This window comes from Pygocentrus nattereri, chromosome 3 (genome assembly GCF_015220715.1).
Source record: "Pygocentrus nattereri isolate fPygNat1 chromosome 3, fPygNat1.pri, whole genome shotgun sequence".
NCBI classification, from domain to species: domain Eukaryota; kingdom Metazoa; phylum Chordata; class Actinopteri; order Characiformes; family Serrasalmidae; genus Pygocentrus; species Pygocentrus nattereri.
The window spans coordinates 49,898,239-49,924,668 of NC_051213.1; the positions used below are offsets into that span (position 1 = coordinate 49,898,239).

Consider the following 26,430-nt stretch of genomic DNA (forward strand, 5'->3'; position numbering starts at 1 on the left):
ACTGATATCAGATGGAGTGATCAGACTTATGTGAGATGATCAGGCTGATGTGAGATGAAGTGATCAGACTGATATCAGATGGAGTGATCAGACTTATGTGAGATGATCAGGCTGATGTGAGATGAAGTGATCAGACTGATGTGAGATGGAGTGATCAGACTGATGTGAGATGAAATGATCAGACTGATGTGAGATGGAGTGATCAGACTGATATCAGATGGAGTGATCAGACTTATGTGAGATGAAGTGATCAGACTGATGTGAGATGGAGTGATCAGACTGATGTGAGATGAAATGATCAGACTGATGTGAGATGAAATGATCAGACTGATGTGAGATGGAGTGATCAGGCTGATGTGAGATGATCAGGCTGATGTGAGATGAAATGATCAGACTGATGTGAGTTGAAGTGATCAGACTGATATCAGATGGAGTGATCAGACTTATGTGAGATGATCAGGCTGATGTGAGATGAAGTGATCAGACTGATGTGAGATGAAGTGATCAGACTGATATCAGATGGAGTGATCAGACTTATGTGAGATGATCAGGCTGATGTGAGATGAAATGATCAGACTGATATCAGATGGAGTGATCAGACTGATGTGAGATGAAATGATCAGACTGATGTGAGTTGAAGTGATCAGACTGATATCAGATGGAGTGATCAGACTTATGTGAGATGATCAGGCTGATGTGAGATGAAGTGATCAGACTGATGTGAGATGAAGTGATCAGACTGATATCAGATGGAGTGATCAGACTTATGTGAGATGATCAGGCTGATGTGAGTTGAAGTGATCAGACTGATATCAGATGGAGTGATCAGACTTATGTGAGATGATCAGGCTGATGTGAGATGAAGTGATCAGACTGATATCAGATGGAGTGATCAGACTTATGTGAGATGATCAGGCTGATGTGAGATGGAGTGATCAGACTGATGTGAGATGGAGTGATCAGACTGATGTGAGATGAAGTGATCAGACTGATATCAGATGGAGTGATCAGACTTATGTGAGATGATCAGGCTGATGTGAGATGGAGTGATCAGACTGATGTGAGATGGAGTGATCAGACTGATGTGAGATGAAATGATCAGACTGATGTGAGACGGAGTGATCAGACTGAATTGTCGCTGTAAATATCTGGGACTGTGGTTGGAGACTGTGACTAATGACCAGCATTACTGAGCTCCCCTGAAAACTCATTACTGCTGCTGCTGTTTTGACCCATAAACACTCTATAATATGATTAATTATTAACAAACATGTGCTCTGTAATTTGTTTATGTTTCATAAATCGATGGAGTCAGATCGCTAAAGGGTCTGTGAGGGTCCACGCTTCAGATCATCACTCTCAGAACTGCAGAATGTCCCTGCTAGTTTCCTAATGAATATTGGGTGATTTATGTTGTGTTGTTGATTGTAATTGTTAATGGTGTACAGTTTTTAATTATGTCAATTCAGCGTATCTCTGTTTTCACTGTGTTTATACACAGTGTTTATACTGATCGCTGTAGCTGTTATTGTGTGTAGAACATCTGTAATGTGTGTTTCTGTGTCCACAGTTCCAGCTGCAGATGTTTGATATTGTGTGCAGCACCTCGTGGGCCGCTCGGGATAAATGCTGCGAGCTCCCAGGCCTGGTGAGAGAGAACTGATCACTCTATCACTCTGTTATAGAGCAGCACTCCAACAGAACACGCATCATACCTCAGAACACGCATCATACCTCAGAACACGCATCATACCTCAGAACACGCATCATACCTCAGAACACGCATCACACCTCAGAACACGCATCACACCTCAGAACACGCATCACACCTCAGAACACGCATCACACCTCAGAACACGCATCATACCTCAGAACACGCATCACACCTCAGGACACGCATCATACCTCAGGACACGCATCATACCTCAGGACACGCATCATACCTCAGGACACGCATCACACCTCAGAACACGCATCACACCTCAGAACACGCATCACACCTCAGGACACGCATCACACCACAGAACACGCATCATACCTCAGGACACGCATCACACCTCAGGACACGCATCACACCTCAGGACACGCATCACACCTCAGGACACGCATCACACCTCAGGACACGCATCACACCTCAGACCACGCATCACACCTCAGACCACGCATCACACCTCAGACCACGCATCACACCTCAGACCACGCATCATACACTCACTCACTCACTCCTTCACTCTTACTCACTCACTCATTTACTCATTCATTCACTCATTTACTCACTCACTCATTAATTTACTCATTTACTCACTCACTCATTAATTTACTCATTTACTCACTCACTCACTCATTCATTCATTCATTCATTCATTCATTCATTCTCTCATTCATTCACTCATTTACTCACTCACTCATTCATTCATTCACTCATTTACTCACTCACTCACTCACTCACTCATTCTCTCATTCATTCACTCATTTACTCACTCACTCATTCATTCATTCACTCATTTACTCACTCACTCACTCATTCACTCATTCATTCACTCATTTACTCACTCACTCATTAATTTACTCATTTACTCACTCATTCATTCATTCATTCACTCATTTACTCACTCACTAACTCACTCACTCATTTACTCACTCATTTACTCACTCATTCACACATTCTCTCATTCATTCACTCATTTACTCACTCACTCACTCACTCATTTACTCACTCATTCACACATTCTCTCATTCATTCACTCATTTACTCACTCACTCATTCATTCATTCATTCACTCATTTACTCACTCACTCACTCACTCACTCATTCTCTCATTCATTCACTCATTTACTCACTCACTCATTCATTCATTCACTCATTTACTCACTCACTCACTCATTCACTCATTCATTTACTCACTCACTCATTAATTTACTCATTTACTCACTCATTCATTCATTCATTCACTCATTTACTCACTCACTAACTCACTCACTCATTTACTCACTCATTTACTCACTCATTCACACATTCTCTCATTCATTCACTCATTTACTCACTCACTCACTCACTCACTCACTCATTTACTCACTCATTCACACATTCTCTCATTCATTCACTCATTTACTCACTCACTCATTCATTCATTCACTCATTTACTCACTCACTCACTCACTCACTCATTCTCTCATTCATTCACTCATTTACTCACTCACTCATTCATTCATTCACTCATTTACTCACTCACTCACTCATTCACTCATTCATTCACTCATTTACTTACTCACTCACTCATTCACTCACTCACTCATTCACTCACTCACTCATGCCCTCACTCACTCACTCATTCACTCACTCACTCACTCACTCATTTACTCACTCATTCACACATTCTCTCATTCACAAGCTCACTCACTCCCAACACGTCAGCAGGTTAATTCCGACAGAAAGAGTAGAACAGACATGCGAACTCTTCAAGAGGAATGAGGTTCTGAGAGAACATCAACAAAAGTCCACTAGGAAGAACCAGGAGACAAAACAGGAGAGAACAGGAGGAAAAATCAAACTAAAGTTAAAAATGAAGTATTAAAACAATAGAATGTCAGTTAGGGCTCCCGTCCAATCAGCTACGCTGTGAGTGTGCAGCTTATTCAGTTACTGTACACTGGTTGTTGTTGTTGTTGTTGTTGTTGTTGTTGTTGTTGTTGTTGTTGTTGTTGTTGTTTACAGGCTCTATAATTGGTCTAAATCTGTGTTTATTATGACCCCCTGCTGGTGTTCAGTGTAATTTATCTTGATGTTCTCTCTGTGTCTGTGTAGAGAGTAGAACAGGACTGTCCCGCTCTGCCGCACGCCTGCACCTGCTCTGAGGACAGTAAAGGACCACCGGGACCCTCCGGACCTCCAGTAAGACTCTTCTCTTTCTCTTTAATCCTGTAATCTGTCTGATATCTCAGTCCAGAGGCTGCAATCAGGGGTTAAACAGAATGATCCAGATCAGCTCTGACCCAGAGTTTACTGGATTTAACTGACTGAACTGAACACTTTCACAGGAAGACCGATCAGTTACATCCGTTTACATCCAACATCACTGCAATGAAAATCACTGTGAATGAAACATAATTGAAATCAAAATCACTGTAAACCAAATTCACTGAAAATGAAAATCAGAATCTCTGGAAAAATGACTGCAAATCATTCACTTTTAACTGTAAATTAAAAACACTGAAAATGTAAAGCACTGAAAGCCAAAATCACTGAAAATTAGAATCACTGAAAATCAGAATCACTTAAATCAAAATCACTGTAAATCAGTCACTGTAAATCAAAATCACTGAAAATCAAAATCACTGAAAATCAGAATCACTGAAAATCAGTCACTGTAAATCAAAATCACTGAAAATCAGAGTCACTGTAAATCAAAATCACTGAAAATCAGTCACTGTAAAGCAAAATCACTGAAAATCAGAATCACTGTAAATCAAAATCACTGAAAATCAGTCACTGTAAAGCAAAATCACTGAAAATCAGAATCACTGTAAATCAAAATCACTGAAAATCAGTGACTGTAAATCAAAATCACTGAAAATCAAAATCTCTATAAATCAAAATCTTAAAAAACAATCAAAATGATAAAAATAGTGTAAATAATAATATAGCAACTGTAAAAGAAAATCACTGAAAATCGATCTCTGTAAATCAGGTCGATTTTAACTGTGCTGTTGAGTTCAGTAAATTCATATAACCAAACTTTTAATGACTCACTTTTAATGACTCACTTTTAATGACTCACTTTTAATGACTCACTTTTAGTGACTCACTTTTAGTGACTCACTTAGTGATCTTGTCTAAATTTGCCCACAGTTGTGTATCAGACTGTGGGAACAGCGCGAGCTAACGAGCTAGCTGGTTGGTTTGGTATGTGAGTGGTTTAATACAAAGTTTTTCACTTGAAATCATATCAGCAAAACAGTCTGAGTCAAAAGTAGAATCGTGGAAATCTTTAGAGAATTTCAGAATTAGTAAAAAGTCTCTGATCAGCGTGTAATGTCCCCCTGAGAATACTACTACTACTACTACTACTACTACTACTACTACTACTAATAATAATAATAATAATAATAATAATAATAATAATAATAATAATAATAATAATAATAATCGGGACATGAGTGTCAATGGAAGCAATAAACTTGACATTTTAGTACAAAATCATGAAGATGGTCAGTGTCACAGATTAGCTCTAGTCAGAATAGTGAAGCAGAAATAGTGCAGAATCTTCAGTTTCACTGCTGCGGTTAACTTATTGTGGCTTTTCTGTTTTGAGTTGTTTTTAAATTCCTGTATTTCCCGGAGCTTAAATTCCTGTATTTTTCCACATTTAACTGGCAAACGTAAGAGATGTTCAGAGTTGGTCTCAGACCCTCAAAGACACAGGAGTGATCTTAAGGTTCGGCTGTGTATCTTAGATGAGTTTTAATGGAGGTTCTATAGGTACGTGGAACCTGCTGAGTAGCTCATTTTGCCTGTGCATGACGTAGGCTAACCTGAGGCTGATGGCTATATAAGCCGAATTCGGAGTAGTTTGACCACCTTCCACGTTCCACTCAGCACACCTGAGGCATGATCAGTTCAGTCTGCTTAGGAACAGAGGACGAGTAAGACTGAAGCAGGGTCTGAGAGACGATGAGACAGCAAGACAGCCAGAGCGAGAGACAGCGAGAGGTCGGGAGCGCTGAAGAAAGGAGCAGTCAGATAACGGATAGAGAGAGAGAGAGAGAGGGAATGAGAGATTGAGCTGCAGTCTGATTGCTTAATTCAGCCCACGCTGCAGGTAGAACTCGATACGTCAGCGTAAATAAATGAGCTCATTTAGAAAAGCAGCGTTTTGTACACACAGAGTGAAAATGCCGCGGAAAGGCCGTGCCGGATAAACAGGGCTCAGCTCACAGAGTCATTAGAAGCGGATCAATTCATCAGAGCGGATTAGTCCACTCCTGTCCCGTCCACACGTATAGATCTGCTCATCCAGGCCAGACGTTTCACTGCCTGCCTCTGAGCAGCGATAGCAGCAGGAGGACTACACCTAGAGGACGGGTGTGTTTTATTACGGTTTCTTTATGGCAGGATTGCTGGTGTGCGTTCTGTGGAATTATGAACATGACGAATGCCGGCAGCAGCAGTCAGTCTGATTAATTATGGAGAGAGAGAAAGTTTTGAGGGTTGGCAGATGGGTCGTTCTACCATTTTAGGGGTAAACAGGGTGTGAATGCTGATGTAATTCAAGATCATAACTCAGCTCATCATATCACCAATGACCATAACACTGCTGAGCGTAACACCACTGACCAAACCTCCAATGATCAGATCATAACACCACTGATCATGACTCAGCTCATCATATCACCACTGACCATAACTCCATTGATTTTAACACCACTCACTGTAACACTACTGAGTGTAAAGCCACTGACTGTAACACCACTGACCGTTAAACCACAGACTCTAAATTCACTGACCAAAACTCCACTCATTGTAACACCACATAACTCCACTCATTGTAACACCTCTGACTGTAAAACCCCCTGATTGTAACACCACTGACCGTAACATCATTGTCTCTAAATCCACTGACCAAAACTCTGCTCATTGTACCACCACTGATCATAACAACACTGACGCTAAATCCACGGACTGAAACTCCAACCATCGCAACACCACTGATCGTGACAGCACTGAACATAACTCTACTGATCGTAACACCACTGACTGTATAACCACTGATTGTAACACCACTGACCGTAACACTACTGAATCTAAATCCACTGACCAAACTCCACTGATCTTAACACCTCTGACTGTATAACCACTGATTGTAACACCACTGACCGTAACACTACTGAATCTAAATCCACTGACCAAACTCCACTGATCTTAACACCTCTGACTGTATAACCACTGATTGTAACACCACTGACCGTAACACTACTGAATCTAAATCCACTGACCAAACTCCACTGACCTTAACACCTCTGACTGTATAACCACTGATTGTAACACCACTGACCATAACATTACTGAATCTAAATCCACTGACCAAACTCCACTGATCTTAACACCTCTGACTGTATAACCACTGATTGTAACACCACTGACCGTAACACTACTGAATCTAAATCCACTGACCAAACTCCACTGATCTTAACACCTCTGACTGTATAACCACTGATTGTAACACCACTGACCGTAACACTACTGAATCTAAATCCACTGACCAAACTCCACTGATCTTAACACCTCTGACTGTATAACCACTGATTGTAACACCACTGACCGTAACACTACTGAATCTAAATCCACTGACCAAACTCCACTGACCTTAACACCTCTGACTGTATAACCACTGATTGTAACACCACTGACCATAACATTACTGAATCTAAATCCACTGACCAAACTCCACTGATCTTAACACCTCTGACTGTATAACCACTGATTGTAACACCACTGACCGTAACACTACTGAATCTAAATCCACTGACCAAACTCCACTGATCTTAACACCTCTGACTGTATAACCACTGATTGTAACACCACTGACCGTAACATTACTGAATCTAAATCCACTGACCAAACTCCACTGATCTTAACACCTCTGACTGTATAACCACTGATTGTAACACCACTGACCGTAACACTACTGAATCTAAATCCACTGACCAAACTCCACTGATCTTAACACCTCTGACTGTATAACCACTGATTGTAACACCACTGACCGTAACACTAATGAATCTAAATCCACTGACTGTAACACCACATAACTCCACTGACTAACACCACATAACTCCACTGATTGTAACACCACTGAAACATTACTAAAATCTTAGGTTTAATAAATAATCTCCACAAGTTTCAAACTCACATTGTAAAAATTGATCAATTATTTTATCTTATTATTTTATAAATCATGTAATGCTTACTGAGTTACACTGCTGACAGCAGCACTAGGAATAAAGAATTCCGAGGGAAGCACAGCCATCGTCGTCGGCTCATTCTGGAATAGAGGAACAGCTTCTTGTGGTTTATTCATATTTCAAGCTCATTTCAGGGCTTTAAAATGATAGGACACTGTTTACTGTAGACTGACCCAAATAACCAAAAGCTCCTTCTTTTTAACTCGTTTTAATGAATAATTATTTTCAGTTGCAGTCTGTTAGTGATGTTTATGGTCTTTGAGATCATTTGAAGTGCTCTCCTTAGACGTGTTGAGAGATCTAAAGTCTCTGCTGTGAATGGGTTCAGTCCCGGTTCCAGTTTCCTCTGCTGGTGTACGGCAGGGCAGCTTAGCACATGAATCAAAGTCATGCAAGCGTAAGAGGGGCGATCTTACTGCGGCTGTGGCCCTGAGGGGACGTAATTAAAGCAAACACGGGAAGAGGAAACGGGGCAAACCAGGTGAAATTACTTGCAGCTGGTGGCAGAACTGAGGGCACAAACTTCTGAGGGGTTTAAACTGTAGCCAGAGGGGCTTCAGTCCACCAAATGGCCCGCTGGATCAGTTTAATCTGCTCCACCACAGTTCTTCCTCTCCATCAACGCAAGCAAACTCTCCTCATCTAAAAAGCTACTGAACTGCTGAACCACTGAACTACTGAGCTAATGATCTGCTGAACTAATGATGTACTAAACTACTGATTTACTGAACCACTGAACTATTGAACTCATGATCTATGTAAATACTGAACCTCTGAACTACCGAAACCATGATCTACTTAACTACTTATCAGCTAATCAACTACTGAACTACTAATCTATGGAACTACTGAACTGATGATCTACTGAATTACTGATTTACTTAACTACTGATCTAACAAACTACTGATCTATATGATCTAGATGAAGAACTGAATAAATAATCTACTAAACTGATGGTTTACTGAAGTGCTGATCTGCTAAAGTAGTAAACTAATGATCTACTGAACTAATGATCTACTGAACTACTACTGAACTAATGATTTACTGAAGTGCTGATCTACTAAAGTAGTAAACTGTTGATCTACTGAACTACTACTGAACTACTGATCTACTGGATTACTACTGAACTACTGATCTACTGAACCAATGAAGTTATGATCTACTGAACTGCTGATTTACTGAAGTGCTGATCTACTAAAGTAGTAAACTAATGACCTACTTAACTACTACTGAACTGATTTACTGGATTACGACTGATTTACTGAACCAATGAACTTATGATCTACTGATCTACTGAACTACTGATTTACTGAAGTGCTGATCTACTAAAGTAGTAAACTACTGATCTACTGAACTACTACTGATGTAATGAACTACTGAATAACTGATTTACTGACTAATGACTAAAATCTATTGAACCATTCAAATACTAAAATACTGATCCTCTGAACTACTGATGTTTTAAGCTACTCAAACCACTGAACTGCTGATCTGCTGAACTAATCGTCTACTCGTCTACAGATCTACTGGTCCATTGAACTACTGATCTGCTAATCGACTAAACTAATGATCTACTCAAATGCTGAACTACTGATCTACTGAAATAAATCTCCTCTCAGCTGTCTGAGGGTCAGTGAGTCCCTCTTCACCTTTATTCCAGCTTCCATTCTTCTTAGGAGACTCACTTTTAGCTCCTCAAAGAACCTGCAGACACGTCTCCAAAGCTCAGTTTAGAAGCTGGTTGATGATTTTCTGAAGTGATCAAACCCATTGAGTGGTGCTGAGGTCTGGACTCTGGGGCGGTCAGTCCATCGTTCAGCTTCTTTGTTTGATGTGTCCGTCTCCTTTTCTCAGTGAGGTTCTTCTAGATCAGCTACACGTCCTTTCAGACCCACAGTGATGTTTAACTGACATTACTTGTCAAATATTACAGCCTAATATTTGTCATATAATAACTTCTTTTGTTCCCATTGCACATAATATTGAATAAAACATCTAACAACATCAGCATTTTGCGTTGTTATTGAACATGATGAAACTTTTATGATACTGTATTTAAATACTGTATTTGTGTTTGTGTTTTTGACAGGGTGGTCCTGGTATACGAGGCTCCCGAGGTGACCGCGGAGAGCCAGGCTCAGTGGTAAAGTAGACTGTACTCCTTCAGTCACTGTTATATACATAAACACAGACATATACATACATGAACTTCAGCATGAGTATATTACCTACACCTGCTCCACGTAAATCACTGAGGATCTGAGCGAAAAGGTCTGGGTTCGATTCCCCAGCCGGGTGACCGGGGTCCTCTCTGTGTGGAGTCTGCATGTTCTCCCCGTGTCTGCATGGGTTTCCTCCAGGTTCTCCAGTTTCCTCCCACAGTCCAAAGACATGCAGTCAGGCCAGTTGGACATTCTAAATCATCCCTAGGTATGAGTGAATGCGATGGACTGGTGACCTGTCCAGGGTGTATCCTGCCTCCAGCACTCCCTGTGAATTTGAGCAGTCTGTCCATCAAAGCATCGAATCTGAGGCTGTAGGCTAATAATAAAGGAAAAAGAAAACAGCCCCCAGTCTCAAATAAACAGGCCAGACTTTATTTTTACGCTGTACAAAAAAGATAGTGAGTAAATCTGCTCATCGGGAGACTTTTGTAAGAATACTATAAGATCATTTAACTTATTTCTAGTTTTGATTTTTATTTTTTAAGGTAATTCTATCTTATGAAAGTGTCATTTCATCAGCTGATTAACTTTTTTGCTTTGCTCATTATTTCCTAAATGACCTGTATTATAACTCAAGGCAAGTAAAATGATCTGCCAATGGAATAAGACACTTTCACCAGATAAATCAACTTAAAACGATCTAAAATATGCGGAAATAAGTGAAAAATCTTAATATGTTTTTACAGTAATCTCAAAATGAGAAATATTAAGTAGAGTAAAGATGTTTTCGCTTGCTAAGATATGATGTTTTGCAGTGTAAAATACCAAAAGCATAATAGAATTAATTATTAATTTTAAAGGATTAATCCTCTTGAGTAACTACCCCAACACTGTTAATAATACACACACACACACACACACACACACACACACATATATATATATATATATATATATATATGATTTAATCCATATTTTATATACAACAGTATATTGACATTTGATATTTTACCAAAACATTCAAATCCAGTAGTAGTAGATGAGACATATAGAGCATATGAAGATATATAACGTAGATCCACCCTCCTCTGTCTGATTACTGTAGGGACCTCAAGGACCTACTGGAGAGACTGGGCCTCCTGGACCGCAGGGACCCCCAGGACCACAGGGGCCAAGTGGGCACTCCATCCAGGGACCACCGGTAAAGCCTTTTACAGCTCTTGCCCCTGCGTGTCGGGCGAAGCTCTGCTCTGCTCTGGGAATGTTGTGCTTGAAATATTCTATTCACTTACAAGAAATTGCTTTTAAGAGCCTGAATATATAAAAATAAAGGACTGTTTTACAGCGGCTGCCGCTCCCCATCGCTGCTGTGGATAACAGGGCTTTAAAGAAGACCTCTTTAGTCCCAACAGCTACATTTCTTCTCCGAAATTCCAGAAATATACAGAAACTGTCAAACTAAAGTTAATTAGTCGCCTGTGATGTTAATTATGAAATATACTGTGTGCAGGGTTGTCACGGTTTCACAACAGTGGCTCCCTTCAGTTACTTTACTGGTCTGAGGTGTAGAAACTGCTCAGGAGGTGTTTCTGATGTTCCCGCATGTGCTCTCCTCCTCAGGGAGCTCAAGGAGAGAAAGGAGAGAAGGGTGAAGCAGGTCTTCCAGGTCCTCAGGTACTGATATGAAGATGGTTCTCCAGAACACAACTCTGTTTTTCATAATTGTGCATCCAGACTGTGAAACTCTTGGATTGATTTATTTATTTATTTATCTGTTTCGGAGCGTTCATTGTAATCTTTCACTCTAATGCTGCTCGCATGGAGCACCGAGTGTACTGATGAAGAAAGAACCCGGTTCTGTTTAAACTGAGGGGCTGACAACTTATTCTCTGAACTAGAGCAAGGCTGTTCAGCTAGCCAACAGTAATTCCTCGGAATTATGACAACGTTGTCTGACAACTTTCTAGGTTGTGACACATTGACAAGAGTACTACATTGACTGTCACGACCTCCTAGAATCCTTAAGTTCTATTTTAATCAATATCACGTGTAATCATCGGATGACTGGTTCCGTTTGTCTTCAGTCTGGCTCTCATGAGTTTCGGTAGCCGTTTTGTTTTTCTGCAAATAAACCCAACATTCATTCATGTCTGATCGTCATGGTTTTATTTAGAAAGTTTCCATATTTAATTACCTTATTATCACTATGGCAACATTAATATGCATTCAGTGTAGCTCATGTTGCCCAGCAGTTCGTGATTCACTGTTTTTCCTCATAAAACCGACAAAAACACTGTAGTCCCAGAATGGCACTGACCACTTCAATAGGCTGGCGGTTCATATCTGGCTGAGACTGCACAAGGGGGGACCCGTCCTCCTCTGGTCAAACTACCTACAAAGTTATTATACCACTAATATTAATAGCAGTAGTATTACTAGTAGTAATAGTTAGGAGTCCATGAGAACTTCAATGTAGGGTGGGAGCTAGTCCAAGGCAAATGGCAGTAGCTCAGGCGTGGGCAGCTGGTCTGAAGCAGGTGGCGGTAGCTGGGGGTGGGCAGCTGGTCTGAAGCGGGTTGCGGTAGTTGGGGGTGGGCAGCTGGTCTGAAGCGGGTTGTGGTAGCTGGGGCATTGTCAGCTGGTCTGAAGTGGGTGGCGGTAGCTGGGGCGTGGGCAGCTGGTCTGAAGTGGGTGGCAGAAGCTGGGGCGTGGGCAGCTGGTCTGAAGTGGGTGGCGGTAGCTGGGGCGTGGGCATCTGGTCTGAAGCAGGTGGCGGGAGCTGGGGCGTGGGCAGCTGATCTGAAGCGGGTGGGTGCAGTTTTTGTGTAGCACATTAGTTCATTGCTGAGCCACTGTATTTATTGAGACTTATTTTAGATAATAAGAAATATTTGTACAAGTGTCTTCATTCCATATGGGGAAATCAGTGAACAGCTACAGCCCAGATGGATGTTATGAGCGTGAAGAGTTAAGACTAAAGTCTGTTTCTGGTGAAGGGACGTTTGCTGGTACGCGATTGTCTGGTGTCTGTCGAGTTTTTGGTGGACCGTTCACTGTTTGATTATAAAAGCTTCATCCTTTACTGCAGTGACGTTCCACCTCCTGCAGTCAGTGATGTATTGTCTGTGGAGTGTCCATGCTTTACCCTGATACGCCTATAAACTCAGCCAACAGTGTGAAATTCCTCTATTTCTTCAACTGGAGTTCTGCTTTTTTTTTTCCTTCCCATTTTAATTTTCAGGATGTCACTCTAATGGCTCCGCAGCTCCACACTGACACTTTCATTTCTTAAAGAATAGCGCTTTGATGAGAATCCAGCGACAGCGGCTGAAAAATCCCCAGGAGCCTCTCCACTGAGAGGAGAAAAAAGAACGCCGCTGCTCTCTGAGCGGCCGCCAGAACACACAGCTCAGCCCAGCTGGCTGCTAGAAAAGGCCTGAGATCTGCCTTAAAGTGAAACGTCAGCCAAAAATCACACCTACTAGAAGCAGAGTCGATCAGATCAGGCGGTGTCGTGTTCTGATTGGTGGCCTTCAGTTCAGACCATACATATGAAACCCACCTCTGCCGTAATGCTGAGCTCTGCTAAGGGACTTGTCAGTAGTGTGTGAGCGCTCAGCGAATGCTGGCGAACATTTTGGCTGCTTTAGATTAAAGACTGACGTCTGAAGGTTCTAACAGACGTAAGCTTATCACTATATAACATCTGAGCTGGTCTGTATCAGCGACTCTCTTAGTAAAGAGTACTGACGTACAGCTGCCGCCACTGTTTTCCATTACTAATGACTAACTGGAACACTGCTTAGACTGCAGTTCATTCTCACAGTCAGTGAGATAGCCAGAACACCCAGAAGGACTAGAGTGACCCACGAGAGAGAAGCTCTCTTTTTCACACCTTTTTCATTCTGTCTCCTTCTGTATCATTTTATCATCATTTTTATTCATTTTATTATTAATTCATTAATTTATTTCTCTCTCACAGGGTGTACCGGGAGCTGGTGGCGCACCGGGCAGAGATGGCTCTCCAGGTCAGAGGGTAAGAATGATCAATTCAGTCTCAAAGAGCTCATATCGTGGTGTTTGGTTGGTGTTTTCAAGTTAATGTAGCTTATTGTGACAAAGTTTGAAACTTAGCAGGATTATAGAGCACTTTTAGAGCATTTGGCAACCACTTGGGATACCATAGCACCAGCCTGACAACACCTCAGCAACCACCAAAGATTTCATAGCAGTGGCCAGGTTACGTCTTAGCAACCCCCTGGGCTACCACAGTAATGGCCTAGCATCACCTTAGCAATCATCTGGGATCACTTAGCAACACCTTCGCAATTATGGGGTGCCATGGCAATGGCCTAGCATCACATTAGTGACCACCTGGGATAACTTAGCAACACCTTAGCTACCATGGGATACCATGGCAATGGCCTAGCATCACATTAGCGACCACCTGGGATATCTTAGCATCACTTTTGCAATTATGGGGTGCCATGGCAATGGCCTAGCATCACATTAGTGACCACCTGGGATAACTTGGCAACACCTTAGCTACCATGGGATACCATGGCAATGGCCTAGCATCACATTAGTGACCACCTGGGATAACTTGGCAACACCTTAGCTACCATGGGATACCATGGCAATGGCCTAGCATCACATTAGTGACCACCTGGGATAACTTAGCACCACCTTCGCAATTATGGGGTGCCATTGCAATGGCCTAGCATCACATTAGTGACCACCTGGGATAACTTGGCAACACCTTAGCTACCATGGGATACCATGGCAATGGCCTAGCATCACATTAGTGACCACCTGGGATAACTTAGCACCACCTTCGCAATTATGGGGTGCCATTGCAATGGCCTAGCATCACATTAGTGACCACCTGGGATAATTTGGCAACACCTTAGCTACCATGGGATACCATGGCAATGGCCTAGTATCACATTAGTGACCACCTGGGATAACTTGGCAACACCTTAGCTACCATGGGATACCATGGCAATGGCCTAGCATCACATTAGTGACCACCTGGGATAACTTAGCACCACCTTCGCAATTATGGGGTGCCATTGCAATGGCCTAGCATCACATTAGTGACCACCTGGGATAACTTGGCAACACCTTAGCTACCATGGGATACCATGGCAATGGCCTAGCATCACATTAGTGACCACCTGGGATAACTTAGCACCACCTTCGCAATTATGGGGTGCCATTGCAATGGCCTAGCATCACATTAGTGACCACCTGGGATAACTTGGCAACACCTTAGCTACCATGGGATACCATGGCAATGGCCTAGCATCACTTTAGCAATGACCTGGGATAACTTAGTAATACCTTAGCAACCATGGGATATTATGGCAATGGTCTAGCATCATTTTAGGACCACCTGGAATAATTTAGCAACACTTTAGCGACCACCTGGGATACCATAGCAACAATGTAGCATAATCTTAGCAACAACCTACAGCTGACCTCTCCAGGCTCCGTGTTCTTATGTCGTTACTGATGTGAGGTTAGAGGGGCTTCAGAGGGGGAAGATCACTGGTAAAAATGCCTTTCAACCTAATGTATAAGACGTTTACACAGCATTTCCCCAAATTACTGCCCTATTTAAATGGAGGTACTGTGGTATAAGCTGATGATGGAGCTGGCTCGTAGAAGAACACTGACTCCTGTTTCCGTGGGAGGATGAATAGCTGGTATTAGGAATTGGATTATGAACAGGTTGGGGCTGATCCTGAACATGCACTTCCTCCGAAATGTCTGAAACAAACCATATGACTGTAGCTGTTTCTGACAAATCCAGCAGCATCTCTCAGTAGAGTGTCTGCTCTGCTTTACCAGACCTCTAGTTCATCCAGAGACTCAAACGTACACCGAGAAAGACCGTCGGTCAGGCTGGTGAAAACCTCACGGTGAACTCAGATTATATATGAACTTATTTGCGGAATATGAGTGCCTGACATGTTAAATCGGGCCCATATGTTCTTTGAGAGCTCTGAGGAAGATATATTGATCAAAACATATGGCTAAAAAGAGACGTCATTTATCATGGAATACTCTTTTAGTCGCATGGAACCCATTTTAACAGAATGATAAAAACTCCAAATGTGATTCCAAGCATACAGCCAGAAGTTAATCTGAGAGATAAATATTTGGAATTTCATCACTTTAGACCCATCAGAACAGCCCTTCAGTATTTTCCCCATCCTACTGAATTCATCTGCTGGAAATGAATGAGTTAATGTTGATACGTTCGGCTTATTTTCGGTGTATTGTTTACGGACAGCTGTTCCACTCGTATTCCCTCAGTGAACGAGGATCAGGAGTTTATATTAGGAATGATGAATGAGGACTAACGAGAGAATCCAGAGTCAGTGCAGACAGAGCTCTCACTCATCCAGCTGGACTTGAATAGCCAGAGAGAAAAACGGAGGAACAGTGAAGATCCGTGCTCAGACTGTGGCCGGCCTTAAAAATGTCAGTACTCAAGTGTTCTTTCGTTACGATAGTATTCAGGGGTCAAATTACAGAGCCAGCTCTGAACTCTGATCTGTTTGGTCTCCATGGTGACTGAATTTCGGACAGTGTCTATTCCAGATTATCAGCTCCCACCTTCATAATCTCATCGTTAACTCCAGATCAGAAAACAGCATCACACAAACATCCTAACTGGACTAAACCTCCTAAATCCTGTCCTAGCTTTAGGATGAACCCCAGCAGGGTCCTGACTCCTGTTTAAGGCCCGTTTCTCTGGTTCTGAGGCGGCTGAGTCAGGCGGCGTAGTTCACTACCAGCATAATGAGCTCCATTTATTTCTACTGTAAAACGCGGCTTTCGCTGGGAGATGCTTTTCTTTGTAGCATTCAAGTCAGAGTCCAGCCTGAGCCTTTGTAGTAGTTGAGTCTGAGTCAAGCCTGAGCCTTTGTAGTAATCAAGTCCGAGTCAAAACAGAGACTTTGTAGTAGTTGAGTATAAAACAAGACTGAGACTTAGTAGTTGAGTCAGTCAAGACCAAGACTTTGTAGTGGTTGAGTCTGAGTTAAAACTGAGCCTTTGTTGTAGTTGAGTCTGAGTCAAGACTGAGACTTTTTAGTAGTTCAGTCCAAGTCCAGATCGAGACTTTGGAGTAGTCAAATCTGAACGAAGAACAAGACTTAGACGTCGAATAGACGAGACGTTGTAGTGGTCAGGTTTGAGTCAAGGCCGAGACTTTGTAGTAGACCAGATTTATGTCCAATCCAGTCTCCAAAACACTGACTGATCATTTTGCTGTATTTCTGCAGGGTTTGCCAGGTAAAGATGGACCGCAGGGGCAGGTCGGCCCACCAGGACCGCTGGTGAGTATCGGAACATCATCACACAACCCGAGGACCCTTTCAGCTTTAGCCCGTTCAGCCTGATGTTCACACTCTCGGCTTTGCTGTGTTCATCACTGCAGGGTAGCCCAGGAGCCCCCGGAGCTCCTGGATCCAGTGGACCCCCGGGACAACAAGGAGATCACGGACCACCTGTGAGTATCAGAAAGACTCAACACGTCACGGGAAGCATCAGTAACTCAAACAGACTTGCGTGTCTCAGAAACCTCACCATCTAATCTGCCTTTAGCGTTTATGGACAGTGTTTATTCTCAGGCATGTCTTGGCTGAACAGGTATATTGGTGGTAATAACCTTTTCTCATAAGCGTTATAACTGAATAATAAACCTGTATTTTAAGGCTTTTTGCTATTCATTGTTAGACCAACTCTTCGTAGAACTCTAGTAGATTCTAGTACCGTGGTTCACCTTCACATCTCGCCTAAGAACCTCCTTCCTCGGGATAAAATTGCAGTAATGCACGGCCTCTCATAGCGTATTGATTAATTATCTGTCTACAAAGATGAGTAATAATAAAAAGATGGTTCTTTAAGGGTTCTTTAGTGAAGAAAATGGTTCTATACAGAACCACAAAACATTCACGGAACCCTTTGCATGATTAAAGGGTTCTTTGCATTGTGAATTTTCAGATTGATGCACAATAGATGGATCTACATCGAATGTTTTTGAAAAGGGTTCTATATAGCATCATGTAACATCAGTAGAACCTCTTTTGGTGCCATTAGGGTTCTACATAGCAACGAAACAGGTTTTTCTGTTGTAGCAAGCTTGATAACAACAGAAGAACCATTTTTTGGTTCTATATAGAACCCTTTTCCAAAAGGTGATATATATATATATATATAGAAACTTTCAGACAGGGTTCTATATAGCACCAAAATGGGTTCTTCTGTTCTTATGAAGCCAGGCTTCTTACAGTAGAAGAACTTTTTTTGGTGCTGTAAAGAACCATGGAACCAAAAATGTTCTTTTGTTGTCATGTATATACAAGCTTGATATAATAACAAGAGAAGAACCCTTTTGGTTCCGTGTAAAACTGTTCTCATCAAGGTGCCATATAGAACCATCTACAGCACATTCTCCATCAATCTGAAGAACCCTTTCACAATGCAAAGAACCCCTTAATCATCCAAAACGTTTTTTGACAAAGAATCAAAAAGGTTCTATATGTAGACATAGCACCAGGTTCTTCTAATGTAATAGGCTTGGTATCATAACAACAGAAGAACCCTCTATAGAACCTTTTTCAAAACAGTTCTGTATAGAACCATCCACAGCAGATTGTCTGTCAATCTTATGAATGCTTTCACGATGCACAGAACACTAATCATGCAGAGGGTTCTGTGATTGTTCACGACTCTGCGTAGAACCATTATTTATTGAAGGACCATCTTTTTTAAGGGTGTATGGAAAACATTCTTGCATATTTTTAATATAAAACTGTTTCCTTTTCGAAAGGGGTCCTCCAAAAAGTGTTAGAGTATCGAGCTTGTTACAGTAGAAGAACCCTTTCCGGTGCTAGATAGAACATTTTCAGATACAGTCATTTGTATTAGACCTACTTCATTAATAAAGCCTTCATTCACACCGAAGCTCAATCAGCTCAGTGACGCAGTGACGGCGCAGCTTTGAATAAGCCCTGCGTTTGATCTAATTAAGCCATTTGTTTTGTTTCCGTATCATCGTCACAATTTTATGGAATAATTTGGCAGCAATTTGTGCCACGCACACAGTTTAGAGACCAAGTTTGATTGATAAGCGTCCCCATGGCTTCGGAAGTCGTGCCTGGACTTGGATATGCTTGCCGTTGTTTGATTTGCACATCTCGTTATTGTTCATTTGTTTCAGATTTGTTAATTAAGTAATTCGATTATTTAATCTATTCGTTTTCTGAAGCCCCCCTCCCTCCCCCGCCGCCCTCCTTCCTCCCATTCTGTCTCCAAGCCCTTTAGGCCCAGATTTTGTTGCCCCGCAGTAAGCAGAATTCCCCCGCCCGAGCGTCTGGGACGTCTCCTCGCTGCTCACGCATTCGCTTCGATTTATAAATAATGTTCCTGCAGTTCAAGCGAATGGGGTGGGATGAAAGCGGTTTGCCTGCTCTGAAATAACTGGGCTGTTAGTTCTGGAAAGCTCTGCTGCTGCTGAGTCACATTCCCCAGCGGAGCCAACACGCAGACCACCCAGAGCAGGCGAGCGTGGAGCTAACGCTGTAAACAATCGGGTCATGACCCGACGTCATGGAGTTAACAGAGGGAAAGATCTGCTCCGGCGGCGCGAAACCTCGAGTCCTGCCGCTCCGACGCTGCTTCACAGTCCTTTACTGCTGCATTCGGAGCCGGTACAGATTTACGGATGCTGTACGTCTGTTCACGTTTACTGAAAACGGTGCACGCGCCACGTTTGACCTCCACAGACACGCCTCCAAAGCTCAGTCTGAGGAGCTGGTTGATGATTTTCTGAAGTGATCAAACCCATTCAGTGGTGCTGAGGTCTGGACTCTGGGGCGGTCAGTCCATCGTCCAGCTTCTTTGCTTGATGTGTCCGTCTCCTTTTCTCAGTGAGGTTCTTCTTGATCAGCTACACGTCCTTTCAGACCCACAGCGCTGAGTGGTCTTCTCACAGTGGAAGGATGGACAGAAACACCTGTGGATGTTTTCAGATCTGAAGCAGCTTGATGTTCTCCTCTCTCTCAGAGATCAAAGCTTTCAGTGGAATAGTGAAGCTCCACTAAACTCCTTTGGGCTGAGTTGGAATTGTGATGCTCCTTTAAGCTCTTTTGGGATGAGTTGGAATTGTGAAGCTCCTTTAAGCTCCTTTGGGATGAGTTGGAATTGTGAAGCTCCTTTAAGCTCCTTTGGGCTGAGTTGGAATTGTGACGCTCCTTTAAGCTCTTTTGGGATGAGTTGGAATTGTGAAGCTCCTTTAAACTCCTTTTGGGCTGAGTTGGAATTGTGAAGCTCCTTTAAACCCCTTTGGGATGAGTTGGAATTGTGAAGCTCCTTTAAACTCCTTTGGGATGAGTTGGAATTGTGAAGCTCCTTTAAACCCCTTTGGGATGAGTTGGAATTGTGAAGCTCCTTTAAACTCCTTTGGGATGAGTTGGAATTGTGAAGCTCCTTTAAGCTCCTTTGGGATGAGTTGGAATTGTGAAGCTCCTTTAAACTCCTTTTGGGCTGAGTTGGAATTGTGAAGCTCCTTTAAACCCCTTTGGGATGAGTTGGAATTGTGAAGCTCCTTTAAACTCCTTTGGGATGAGTTGGAATTGTGAAGCTCCTTTAAACCCCTTTGGGATGAGTTGGAATTGTGAAGCTCCTTTAAACTCCTTTGGGATGAGTTGGAATTGTGAAGCTCCTTTAAGCTCCTTTGGGATGAGTTGGAATTGTGAAGCTCCTTTAAACCCCTTTGGGATGAGTTGGAATTGTGAAGCTCCTTTAAACTCCTTTGGGATGAGTTGGAATTGTGAAGCTCCTTTAAGCTCCTTTGGGATGAGTTGGAATTGTGAAGCTCCTTTAAACTCCTTTGGGATGAGTTGGAATTGTGAAGCTCCTTTAAACCCCTTTGGGATGAGTTGGAATTGTGAAGCTCCTTTAAACTCCTTTGGGATGAGTTGGAATTGTGAAGCTCCTTTAAGCTCCTTTGGGATGAGTTGGAATTGTGAAGCTCCTTTAAACCCCTTTGGGATGAGTTGGAATTGTGAAGCTCCTTTAAACTCCTTTGGGATGAGTTGGAATTGTGAAGCTCCTTTAAGCTCCTTTGGGATGAGTTGGAATTGTGAAGCTCCTTTAAACCCCTTTGGGATGAGTTGGAATTGTGAAGCTCCTTTAAACTCCTTTGGGATGAGTTGGAATTGTGAAGCTCCTTTAAGCTCCTTTGGGATGAGTTGGAATTGTGAAGCTCCTTTAAACTCCTTTGGGATGAGTTGGAATTGTGAAGCTCCTTTAAACCCCTTTGGGATGAGTTGGAATTGTGAAGCTCCTTTAAGCTCCTTTGGGATGAGTTGGAATTGTGAAGCTCCTTTAAACCCCTTTGGGATGAGTTGGAATTGTGAAGCTCCTTTAAACTCCTTTTGGGCTGAGTTGGAATTGTGAAGCTCCTTTAAACCCCTTTGGGATGAGTTGGAATTGTGAAGCTCCTTTAAACCCCTTTGGGATGAGTTGGAATTGTGAAGCTCCTTTAAACCCCTTTGGGATGAGTTGGAATTGTGAAGCTCCTTTAAACTCCTTTGGGATGAGTTGGAATTGTGAAGCTCCTTTAAGCTCCTTTTGGGCTGAGTTGGAATTGTGAAGCTTCACAATTCCAACTCATCCCTGGTTGCTGATGTTTGGCACTGTAGGTTGGTATGTGTGCACCAGAGTTGAGCTGCCTTTTTACAGACATTAATCAGCTATGTGCCAGTTGAATCCATTTGAGGGATGTCTGGACACGTCTGGACGTATCGTGTGGCTCCAGTAAGGAGCAGGATATGGCCCGGCACTGTTTTGGCTGTGGAGCACGCTGTAAATCTAATCCTCAGCTCAGCTCAGTTTACGGCTGAGCAGACAGTTTATACCTGCTGAGACGGGAGCAGAACCTGAGAGAACCCTCAGGAGCTCGTGTTCAGGTTAGGAGTGGACGGAGGATCGGATGAAGTGAACTAATGTCACTCTCCATTAGCTGCCCACAGCACGACACCTGTTCACATTACTGGGTTCATGCTGGAGCGGAGGGATGTTTTATCTAGCGCACGTTCTGAACGGATGTGGGGTCTGTGGGGGTAAAACAGAACCATATGCCTCAGAGCAGTGATGAGGAACCCGAGCAGAGAGCCGTTAGTGGAGCTGGAAGACAGGCTGTTGGGGAATGACAGGTTTATCTTCCGCGTGGGGTCGGATCACGAACTTTTGTTCTGCGCCACTTCTCGCCGTTCCGTCTCTCCACTAGAACAGCGTCCGGCGTTAAAGCGATAGTTCTGCAGAACCCTGTTTTTCTCCCCTTACAATACATGTGGTGGATATTTATCTATCAGGATGATGGTAAACACCAGGCAGTCTAATGATATTACACTAAAACCACTGACAGGTTCTAGATATAACCACTAACAGATCTAGGTAAAAGATACAGTAATACATCTCATAATTATTTGGAGCAACAAGGTGGTAAATATAAACATGCGCTGTATTTCAGGCAGGAAAGTAAACCAGAAGCTCCTCCAAGTGTCGGTAATTTTCTGAAGCAAACGAAGAACCCAGTAGAACCACAGTAGGAACTACTGCTTTCTATTACACCCGATTCAGTTTAGTGCACAGGAAATAAACAGGTAGAGACTGTATGAGGCTCTGTACTTTATTCATACACAGTCTTATCTAGAACCTTTCATGTGTTTCAGACTTGGAACTTGCCATCATGTTACTTGAAATGATTATCTAGTACTTCAGAGTTTTTACCACATACTTACCTAGTTAATATCTAGAACATGTCGGTCCTTTCATTGTAACTGCCTTGGAACTTACAGTCATCCTAACTGAAATGATTATCTAGTTCTTTGGAGTTTGTACCATGTACATACCTAGTTAATATCTAGAACATATTAGTCCTTTCAGTGTAATTTAGAACTTACCATTATGTATCAGGCTTGGAACTTTGATCATGTTAACTGAAAGATTATCTAGTACTTTGGAGTTGGATATAGTTAATATCTAGAATATGTTGGTCATTTTCGTGTAATTTAGTTAAACTGAATTAGAACTCATCATCATGTTGCCTAAAATGATTATCTAGTACTTTGGAGTTTGTACCACATACTTACCCAGTCAGTATTTAGAACATGTCAGTCACTTCAGCGTAACCACCGTGGAACTTACCATACCTACAATCTAGTATCTAGTACTTAGAAGTTGAACCCCACACTGACCTAATTAATACCTAGAACATGTTAGTCATTTCAGTGTAATTTAGAACTTACCATTATGTTACCTAAAATAATGATCTAGTACTTTGAAGTTTGCATCACACACTTACCCAGTTAATATCTAGAACATGTTAATCATTTCAGTGTAATTTAGTTAGAGTATCTTGGTACTTACTATCAAGTTATCCAAAATTATTATCTAGTACTATGGGCTTTATGCTACATACTTACCCGGTTAATATCTAGAACTTGTTTGGCATTTCAGTGCGATTTACTTAGGCTGTCTTGGAGGTTACCATCATGTTAGCCAAAATAATTACCTAGTACTTTAAACTTTGTAACTCACACTAACCTTCTTAATATCTAGAACCTAAGGTGCTGTAAAAGAAACAGTGCCCACAAGTTCTAGTCAGCAGTAGCTGGACATCATGAAATGAAAAACGGAGCCTTTCAGAGTGATCAGTCAAATGGCCTGACCTCCTGTTAGCCGTACTCCTGTCCATTGTTCTAGATAACAGTGTGTCATGCAGTGGCAGTAAGGGGGGAAATCTGGGTAAATGTGACTTTTTGGCTGAACTTTCGCTTTAATGACATCAGGACGACTCTTGGCGCAGATGTTTGCGCCGTATGTAGAGTTTCTGCTCACACACACGTTCTTGCATGTGCGATGTGAGGATGACACCATCGTTCTGGCGCTTCTCGAATCCCAGAGTGTCCCATAATGACCGTTTGTGGAAGAGCATAGTCCAGCTGTTTTACGACAGCAGAACTGTTCAGTGTCCTCAGCGTTCTGGACGTGGCTCTCTCTCGGCTCTCCAACAAGTTTAGCTCTACCGTGCAGCCGCTTCGCTCTCCTGGCTGCATCATAATTCCCCCCAAACTGACCCTCTTATCTCATCATACAATCAAACAACACGGCAGCTCTAAAACACGGCAGCTCCCAACACGGCAGCTCTAAAACACGGCAGCTCCCAACACGGCAGCTCTAAAACACGGCAGCTCCCAACACGGCAGCTCCCAACACGGCAGCTCTAAAACACGGCAGCTCCCAACACGGCAGCTCCCAACACGGCAGCTCCAAAACACGGCAGCTCCCAACACGGCAGCTCTAAAACATGGCAGCTCTAAAACACGGCAGCTCTAAAACACGGCAGCTCCCAACACGGCAGCTCCCAACACGGCAGCTCCCAACACGGCAGCTCTAAAACACGGCAGCTCCCAACACGGCAGCTCTAAAACACGGCAGCTCTAAAACACGGCAGCTCCCAACACGGCAGCTCCCAACACGGCAGCTCCCAACACGGCAGCTCTAAAACACGGCAGCTCCCAACACGGCAGCTCCCAACACGGCAGCTCTAAAACACGGCAGCTCCCAACACGGCAGCTCTAAAACACGGCAGCTCCAAAACACGGCAGCTCCCAACACGGCAGCTCTAAAACACGGCAGCTCTAAAACACGGCAGCTCCCAACACGGCAGCTCCCAACACGGCAGCTCTAAAACACGGCAGCTCCCAACACGGCAGCTCTAAAACACGGCAGCTCTAAAACACGGCAGCTCTAAAACACGGCAGCTCCCAACACGGCAGCTCTAAAACACGGCAGCTCTAAAACACGGCAGCTCCAAAACACGGCAGCTCCCAACACGGCAGCTCCCAACACGGCAGCTCTAAAACACGGCAGCTCTAAAACACGGCAGCTCTAAAACACGGCAGCTCTAAAACACGGCAGCTCTAAACACGGCAGCTCTAAACACGGCAGCTCCCAACACGGCAGCTCTAAAACACGGCAGCTCTAAAACACGGCAGCTCCCAACACGGCAGCTCCCAACACGGCAGCTCTAAAACACGGCAGCTCCCAACACGGCAGCTCTAAAACACGGCAGCTCCAAAACACGGCAGCTCCCAACACGGCAGCTCTAAAACATGGCAGCTCTAAAACACGGCAGCTCCCAACACGGCAGCTCTAAAACACGGCAGCTCCCAACACGGCAGCTCTAAAACACGGCAGCTCTAAAACACGGCAGCTCTAAAACACGGCAGCTCCCAACACGGCAGCTCTAAAACACGGCAGCTCCCAACACGGCAGCTCTAAAACACGGCAGCTCTAAAACACGGCAGCTCTAAAACACGGCAGCTCCCAACACGGCAGCTCTAAAACACGGCAGCTCTAAAACACGGCAGCTCCCAACACGGCAGCTCTAAAACACGGCAGCTCTAAAACACGGCAGCTCTAAAACACGGCAGCTCTAAAACACGGCAGCTCCCAACACGGCAGCTCTAAAACACGGCAGCTCTAAAACACGGCAGCTCCCAACACGGCAGCTCTAAAACACGGCAGCTCTAAAACACGGCAGCTCCCAACACGGCAGCTCTAAAACACGGCAGCTCTAAAACACGGCAGCTCTAAAACACGGCAGCTCCCAACACGGCAGCTCTAAAACACGGCAGCTCCCAACACGGCAGCTCTAAAACACGGCAGCTCTAAAACACGGCAGCTCCAAACACGGCAGCTCTAAAACACGGCAGCTCTAAAACACGGCAGCTCCAAACAAAGCAGCTCCAAACCGCGGCAGCTCTAAAACGCGGCAGCTCTAAAACGCGGCAGCTCTAAAACGCGGCGGCTCCAAACGCGGCGGCTCTAAAACACGGCAGCTCTAAAACACGGCAGCTCTAAAACACGGCAGCTCTAAAACACGGCAGCTCTAAAACGTTTATTCCTGTGTTTATCGTTTATTTATTTTACTGATCTTATTTTCTCCATCTGTTTCTCTCCTATCCAAACGAAAAGCAATATTAAAAACAAATGTGAACACTAATAATAATAATAATAATAATAATAATAATAATAATAATAATAATAATAATAATAATAATATTTAGTTGTTTTTGTGTATAGCTTTCACACCTTTCGCAGATCCGAGCTGAGAGAGGTTGAGTTAAGTCTGTTTTCAGCGTCGAGCTTGGTCAGCGTCGAGCTTGGTCAGCCTGCGCCGGCCGACTGTGTGTGACTGTGTGATGCTCTTTGTAA

At 43.2% G+C, this 26,430-nt stretch overlaps 1 protein-coding gene across 1 annotated transcript in view; it reads left to right on the top strand.

Annotated features, from left to right (window-relative positions):
- Window positions 1-26,430, top strand: part of col14a1a (collagen, type XIV, alpha 1a) — a 189,829-nt gene that overhangs the window by 149,762 nt on the left and 13,637 nt on the right. The window contains exons 35-42 of the mRNA XM_037537030.1: window positions 1,571-1,648; window positions 3,806-3,892; window positions 10,053-10,106; window positions 11,234-11,329; window positions 11,749-11,802; window positions 14,111-14,164; window positions 17,424-17,477; window positions 17,579-17,650. Of these exons, the coding sequence (XP_037392927.1) occupies window positions 1,571-1,648; window positions 3,806-3,892; window positions 10,053-10,106; window positions 11,234-11,329; window positions 11,749-11,802; window positions 14,111-14,164; window positions 17,424-17,477; window positions 17,579-17,650 (549 nt within the window). The remainder of the gene's footprint in view (window positions 1-1,570; window positions 1,649-3,805; window positions 3,893-10,052; window positions 10,107-11,233; window positions 11,330-11,748; window positions 11,803-14,110; window positions 14,165-17,423; window positions 17,478-17,578; window positions 17,651-26,430) is intronic.